The 7,656-nt window shown below is 35.8% G+C and overlaps 2 protein-coding genes across 4 annotated transcripts in view; one reads left to right on the top strand and one right to left on the bottom strand.

The window, feature by feature from the left end:
• Positions 1 to 3,175, top strand: part of LOC111449629 (alpha-amylase 3, chloroplastic-like) — a 7,216-nt gene extending 4,041 nt beyond the window's left edge. For 2 of the 3 annotated variants that reach the window (XM_023089607.1, XM_023089606.1), the window contains 5 exons: positions 205 to 311; positions 1,015 to 1,264; positions 1,959 to 2,081; positions 2,262 to 2,429; positions 2,720 to 3,175. In XM_023089607.1, the coding sequence (XP_022945375.1) occupies positions 205 to 311; positions 1,015 to 1,264; positions 1,959 to 2,081; positions 2,262 to 2,429; positions 2,720 to 2,881 (810 nt within the window). In that variant the 3' untranslated portion in view covers positions 2,882 to 3,175. Of the gene's footprint in view, positions 1 to 204; positions 312 to 1,014; positions 1,265 to 1,958; positions 2,082 to 2,261; positions 2,487 to 2,547; positions 2,694 to 2,719 lie in introns of those variants that run through there. The other variant, XM_023089608.1, reaches the window with a different exon arrangement.
• Positions 3,176 to 3,987: 812 nt separating this feature from the next.
• The window catches only part of LOC111449632, a 5,372-nt gene continuing 1,703 nt past the window's right edge, over positions 3,988 to 7,656 (bottom strand). The window contains exons 7-13 of the mRNA XM_023089612.1: positions 6,987 to 7,076; positions 6,399 to 6,473; positions 6,107 to 6,139; positions 5,733 to 5,810; positions 5,332 to 5,397; positions 4,778 to 4,845; positions 3,988 to 4,358 (exon numbers count right to left, since the gene is read on the bottom strand). Coding sequence (XP_022945380.1) covers positions 4,337 to 4,358; positions 4,778 to 4,845; positions 5,332 to 5,397; positions 5,733 to 5,810; positions 6,107 to 6,139; positions 6,399 to 6,473; positions 6,987 to 7,076 — 432 coding nt within the window. The 3' untranslated portion in view covers positions 3,988 to 4,336. The remainder of the gene's footprint in view (positions 4,359 to 4,777; positions 4,846 to 5,331; positions 5,398 to 5,732; positions 5,811 to 6,106; positions 6,140 to 6,398; positions 6,474 to 6,986; positions 7,077 to 7,656) is intronic.

The following is a 7,656-nucleotide window of genomic DNA, read 5'->3' as shown; positions in this document are numbered from 1 at the left end:
AAAAAAAAAAAAAAAAAAAAAAAAAAAGCACTGGACCCTTTCCAGATGTGTAAATGTAAATGTGATCATTGAACTTTTTAATATACTGCCTCGTTTATATAACATAGAGATGTCGACTTCATTTAAATATTTACATTTTTTTTTTATTAATTTTGATTACTTGGACAACAAAATTGATTATTCATTTTTTCATGTCCTGTGAAGGGTAGGGGCAACAAAAGTAGCGGAGATAACTTCCACGCTGCTCCTAACATTGATCATTCACAAGATTTTGTGAGAAATGATATCAAGGAATGGTTGTGCTGGTTAAGGTTAATTCCCCGGTCAACCCTTCTTTTTTGGTTTTTTAGTCCTTTATGTGAAGACCTTATCATATTCAAATATATAAACATTCCGTAGTCTATAAAGTAGTGTCACCTGATAATCTAATAAATGGACATTGCGGTGAAAAAAGGCTTTGGACTTAGCCTAGAGGTCCCAAGTCAAATGGCCTCTCATTGCGTACGCTGCTTTCTGTGATGTATACTCTTGAGACCCTTTTTTGTATTGCTTAGTGCTGGTATGATTAATATAATTCCTCTCTTTGAACTTGTTGAACATAAAAATCTACGGTCATTTTCTAATGAAATGGTAAATGAACCAAATAAATGAATTAAGTTCACCCATGAAGGTTCCTAGGTCTCTTTGATGCTTAGAATTGATCAGAATATTTACCACAATGACCGGGTGTGGTTCTTTCAATTTTTTTTTTTTTTCATGTTTGCTCCTTGAAATGAAACCATGAAGCTATCTGCATCAGGAAGGGGAAAAAACATGGAGCTATCTTTAAATTATCAATTGGTGGATTTCATTCTGGTTGTTTTAATGAAGTGCTCGATGTTCTTAACTTCTATGATTTGCTGATACGCACATGGTCATTACTATCCCGTTTAATTTGAAAGTCTCTTTTTCACCTTGCTTTCAAGAATTAGAGGCGTGTTTTTTATGCATATGCTTTTGGCTGTTGACATGCAGAAAGGAAATTGGGTATGATGGGTGGAGGCTTGATTTTGTCAGAGGATTCTGGGGTGGTTATGTGAAGGATTACTTGGATGCCAGTGAACCTTACTTTGCTGTAGGCGAATACTGGGATTCCCTTAGCTATACGTATGGTGAGATGGATCATAATCAAGATGCTCATAGACAGAGAATTGTTGACTGGATAAATGCTACCAATGGAACTGCTGGAGCATTCGATGTTACTACCAAAGGGATTCTTCATTCTGTAAGCTTTCATTTAATTATCTGGGTGTCAAATCTGTGGAAGATGTTTCCTGAGCTTATTCACAATCTAACTTGTTATTATACTCGCAAGATGTGAGATCCCACATGGGTTGGGGAGGAGAACGAAACATTCTTTATAAGGGTGTGGAAACTTCCCCCTAGTAGACACGTTTTAAAATCGTGAGGCTGACGACGATATGTAACGGGCCAAAGCGGACAATATCTACCAGCGGTGGCCTCGGACTATTACAAATGATATTAGAGTTAGACACCGGGCGGTGTACCGGTGAGAACACTAAGTCCCGAAGGGAGGTGGATTGTGAGATTCCACATCGGTTGGGGAGGAGAACAAAACCTTCTTTATAAGGGTGTGGAAACCTCTCCCTAGTAGACGCGTTTTAAAGCCTTGAGGGGAAACCTGAAAGGGAAAGTCCAAAGAGAACAATATCTAGTAGCGGTAGGCTTGAGCTGTTACACAAGAAAACGAATTGTTATTATATTTCATAATATCTGTTTTCTCCTAGTAGTATCTGTTTTCAATGTCTGATGGATTCAATTACAAAAATCATATTTTTGTTCGTTTGATGCAGTAGTTCTTCAGGTTGCAGCATTACCGTAAAATTCTTGATGATGCAAGAAATTTTTCTTGCTACTCTTAGAACGTCTTATAACCAGTTGGAAAATATCTTTTATAGGCACTTCAGAGATGTGAATATTGGCGATTATCAGATCAGAAAGGAAAGCCTCCAGGAGTTGTTGGATGGTGGCCTTCTCGTGCTGTTACCTTTATAGAGAATCATGACACTGGATCTACTCAGGTTTAGGCATCTTTCCATAAGAACTAATTTATGGCATTTAAAACTGAAACCTTCATTCGAAATGCTCTCTGATGTTTTACTCTTAATATCGTTAAACTGATCGTGATGTTCTGTACATTGCCTTATGCCATGTAGAATCTGCAATTTTCAGCAAATGTTATGCTGTTTTCTGATTTGTAGGGTCATTGGAGATTTCCTGGTGGAAAGGAAATGCAAGGGTATGCTTACATCCTGACTCATCCAGGGACACCATCAGTATTCTTTGACCACATTCTCTCCCATTACAAATCTGAAATTGCAGCACTTATTACTCTCAGACAACGAAATAAAGTTAATTGCCGGAGTGCAGTAAGTATACATGACCTTTTATGTGTTCTTATTACTTCAAAAGTTTGAAGAACTTCACTATTTTTATGAACTTTATTTTCCTCACCTTTTCACCTCCTCTGGGATTTTCATTCATTTTGGATTTGGAAACAGAATGCACTTCTCAGATTGAACATCGGCTGTTTCTTTGACTTTAGTTTCTTAGCAATCATTCGTTGGTCGCAAGACCCCGAAATTCCGATTGGTCTATGCCTTTACAGACCAAGAACAAATAAGCCTATGTTTTAATTACTTTGTACTGCATTTCTCAGGTCAAAATTCAGAAGGCAGAAAGGGATGTCTATGCAGCCACCATTGATGATAAGGTTGCAGTGAAGATCGGTCCAGGCCATTTCGAGCCTCCTAGCGTATCCGGTGGATGGTCGTTAGTTATTGAAGGAAACGATTACAAGGTTTGGGAAGTGTCCAAGTAAATTCTGGTGAGTCCCAAAATTTAGACAATAAGCAAATTGTATGAGACTTTGTGATTGTTGGATAAAGCTCATGTAAATTGTTCCAGAAGGCTGATTGTGGATAGTAGATTTATAGTACTGTTTTATATGTATACATATTCATTGGCTCTTAGAGAAGCATTCATTGAGGATGCTGTTAATGTTATTGTAAAAGCTTGAACGATTGATGGCTTAGCTTTGTATAAACTCTTCAGCAGGTTATAATAATACACAAGAAGCTGTGGGTGATGCATTTGCACCCACCCTTTTGATTCTTGAAATTGTGTAATTACTATATGAAATGTCGATCTCTGAACTTTACAATGAACAGAAATGGAAGAAAATAGAGAAGTAGCATTTGTAAAATAAAAGGTATAATTTATAAGAAAAATATTATCCAGAAAACACAATTCTACGTTGGTTTGGAAGGAGAATAAAACTCTTTACAAGATATGGAAACCTTTCCCTAGCATACAGCGTTTTAAAGCGAGGGGAAAGTCCAAAGAGGACAATATCTGCTAGCGGTGTTCCTGACCTATTACAAATGGAAGCCAGACACCGGACGATGTGCTAGTAAGGACGTTGGGCCCTAAAGGGTAGATTTGGTCGAGTCTCACATCGAATTGGAGAAAGGAACTGCTAGCGATGTTCTTGGCCTGTTACAAATGGAAGCCAGACACCGAACGATGTGCCAGTTCTCGCTGTTCTCCAAAAGAGGTAGACACGAGGCGATATGCCAGTAAAGAGGCTGGGCCCCAAAGGGTAGATATGCCAGTAAGGACGCTGAGCCCAAAAAGAGGTGGATTGTGATGTCCCACATTGATCGGGGGGAGAACAAAACACCGTTTATAAAGGTGTGAAAACCACGCGTTTTAAAGCCCTGAGGGGAAGCTCCAAAGAGAAAGCCCAAAGAGGACAGGCAGTGATCTTGACCGTTATAATAGGTATAATTTATAAGAAAAATATTATCCTGTAAGTACATTATAAATTCCAACCTAGATTAAGGACGTTATGAACTGGGGGAAAAAGAGGGCTGCAAAAAGGGAAGGGATGAAGCAGTAATAAACAGTGATTCAAAAGAAAAAACGAACAAAAAGAAGTGAATTTACAGGGCAAAATCTTGTTCCACGACCCTTACATATCATTGATTTTTTAGAATCTGGAAGTATAGTTATTGAATCTCTCGATAGAGTTTATTTGTGTGAAGAAGTAAATACACACAGCAAAACGTCCTATCATTGCAAGCCATTTTAATCACTGCCAACTTAAACTGCTCAGAAATTTGAAGAAAAATAGAGTAATATCATTCAGGAGAACGTTAAAAGAACGTCTCCTTGGAATATGTGTAAGATATACACAACTTGAACAAATATGTAGATGATGGTAAAATCAACACGGGAGGGTCAGGGTGCACCGCAGACAATGTCTCACTACCCATTAACATCTAGCTGATGAGGCCCTGCAAATTGGTAAAACAGAAACAAATATTAAATGATCGCCAACAAAGCACGCAGTCCGTTTTTATAAGATTGTTTGGGGAAATTTAAAAAAAATAGTAAAAACTTCCAAAATTAGAAAACTGAAAATAAAAGCCAGAGAAAAATGAGACTACTTCCATATAGTAGAAAAGTCAATCTAACACAGGCAAGGTAACATTCAAACTAGAACGATTCGGAAAGCGGACATCTAGTTGGACAAGGCAGGTATGGAATGTGGTGTTTGTCATTTTAAATTCAGATTTCTCAAAGTATAAAGAGAAGACTCCAATTTTAAACAACATTGTTGCACATTAGTGAGCATCAATCACTTCTTCCACATGCATATACTGATAATCTGAAAACGGGGGAAAGATCAAGATGGAAGCAAAAGTTTTCGAACCTGAGCAGGGCTCTTGGTTGGTCTTCTGTAAAATCTCGTGAGAGTGTATCAGTAAGTTCTTTAAGACCCTGAAAGAATAATTGGGGCACTTACAAACCAGTATAATATAATAGATATTAAATGATATTTAAGACAGGTAAATAAATCACTTATACGTGTTGATACCCTAAAAAATATCCCCCCACATAAGAATCACTTCTATCTCACATCCAAAACCAATACAAGGGCACTTACTCTAGCATCCGCCCGATTCTTTTTCAGTAAACTTAAGACACAAATGTCGATCATAGAAAGTTTTGAAAGGACATTTCGTGCTTCGGCAATAAAAATTATGTAATACGATGAAGGAATAATTGTTTCATGCTTAGAAGGGCCCGAACCAGCAAGTTTCAACAGTATTAGGTGTCATTGAGGAGGAAATCGCTTAAATTATCACATACAAATTGCAAAAGTACTTCGTAATTAAAAAAAAAAAAAAAAAAAAAAAAAAAAAAAAGTACTCCACGTTATACACATTCCCCCTTCAACCATAGGGGATGCTGCATAATACATACCTTTAGATTAGGAGTCTCCAGATGCGTCAGCAGGCCCTGAGTTTTACCTGGAAGTTTAAGCTGGTTCTGCAAGTAACGGGATGGATAATGGATGCAAATATTAGTTACATAGGAAAGCATGAAGTGAAGAATCGGATACTACATGTTACATGAGCTCAAAGAATTGAGATTAATAAGAAATGGAGATAATTGAGCTAAGTAGTTACAAATTGATCAACAGATATATGATAAATGCCAAAAATAAAAGACATATAATCTTTCCCACCAAAAATGAACATAATTAGAGTCACAGGATCCAATTATTGAGAGAAAATTGAAACAATCTAATCGCATTTAAATGGGCATGGTTGAGTTGTTGTAGAATTCAATTAGGGCTAATTTGAATAAGTAATGAATTCAACCTTGAGATCTTCAGGCATTTTCGCTTGCTTTCCATCAACAAAGTTGCACAAGTACAATACACCAACATTTGCAAGTTCCTGATAACAACAGATCATAATAAGCAAAGTTTCCAATCTCTTTTTTCTGATAAGAAACAAAAGAATATATTGATTGAGAAAGAATAATAATAGTAGAAACTATTTTTCTATAATTAAAAAAAAAAACCATGTCAGGAAATGAGAACAACTATGGGAAACCTCTCTATTCTAAATATATAGTCGACATTGCAACCAATTTACTATATTTGGTTGGAGACTCACCTATTACAGTAGGTAAGACCAGTCAAATGACAAAATTAGTAATATTATAATCCCTAAAAAAAAAAGTTTCTCACCTGCTTATATTCAAGAGAAGATAGTTTCCCGTCCTGAGAAGGAGAAGAGATGCAATATGGTTATTAATGCTCAAGTGAAAAGGATACATAATAAACAGATTCTTTCAATGTCATATCCCTGTTAGTAAATACGAATTCTAAAGAATTTCTCCAATCACTTGTCAAAATTGAAAACCACAAGCAATTATTGAAAAGAAAAACCTGATTTGACATGTCCGTGCAATAACTGTAAAATTAACGGCATGGTAAACAATGCAATAAATGGATCAGATCACTTTCACTGAAAACTCACCAAACCAGAAACCATGTTTTGCAACTGGCCCAAGTCAAAGTCGATGCCAGAAAGAGATTTTTGAACTCCTGCTACCTGTTACACCAATTTTAACCATATCAAGATATCATGTAAATGTTTCCAAATATTTCACAGAATGCACCTCCTATCCCTTCATGAGAATGGAATTTAGAACTTTCTACATTTATACAAAGATAAGAAAGCAGCCTTAGCTTGGCTTTATTTCAGATCATATTAAATGGAAGTTATTAATATTTCTCTGAGGCGAGGTACTGCAAATTACTGAGAAAAGAAGTGAATAATGATGGGTTATAGCAGTTGCAACAAAGTAAGATTTTTAAAATGTAGATAAGAAAATAAGTATTATAATGCTAAGAAAGAAGAAAATTCGGCATTTTCAGCAGTTAAAGTTTTCTTTAAATCAAGATAAATTTAGAGCACCATGAAGTTCATGGAGCCATTGATTTGACAGAAACAGAGCACTAGCACATGCTTATACCATAGACCAAAATGTCTGTTTACTAAAACCTGCACGTGCCATAAAACTCCAAACTCAAGTGTTACAGAGCTGCAAAATCAATCACTTACATCTTCTTTAATCAATTTTGATAGTTCATTCTGCTTCAAAACCTTGTCATCTAAGTTCTCAATCCGCTGTGTCAAATGCCTCTTTGTTGCCTATTTCAACAAAGGAAATGGGTAAATATTGTCAACATATTCCTTAACCATTGATACAACCATTTGATAATTTCCAAAACCAATAAAAGAGTCGTTGACTTTACAGAGACAACAAACTCTCAATAGTCACAATCTCACAGGAAGCAAACAAACAAACCCTAAAAAATGGTTGTTTCCTGGATTGCTCTGCCCCTTTGGTCACTAACCTGACCAGATAAACATCGGGGCAATTTTTCTCCGTAACACAATTTATTCAGGGTTGGATAAATAAACCAGCACTAAGATAAAAATAAATAAATAAATAAGCATTAAAAGGTGGACATAACTAAGCTCAATTACACATTATATACAGCAGGAAAAAGAAAAGGAATTGGTAAATATCAGTAATATCTGAAATATGGATCAAGCATTGATATGCAGAAATGTGCAACACTAGATCAAGCATATAAGTATATCATAGTGGATAAAACATGAGATCTACAACAAAGATATGAAAAGCACATGCCAACTTCTTGAAAGTAATGAATATGAAAAAAAAAAAAAAAAAAAAAAAAAAAAAAAAAAAAAAAAAAAAAAAAAA

Source organism: Cucurbita moschata, unplaced genomic scaffold (assembly GCF_002738365.1).
Source record: "Cucurbita moschata cultivar Rifu unplaced genomic scaffold, Cmos_1.0 Cmo_Scf00011, whole genome shotgun sequence".
Taxonomy (NCBI): domain Eukaryota; kingdom Viridiplantae; phylum Streptophyta; class Magnoliopsida; order Cucurbitales; family Cucurbitaceae; genus Cucurbita; species Cucurbita moschata.
This window is presented reverse-complemented; position numbering and strand designations above follow the sequence as displayed.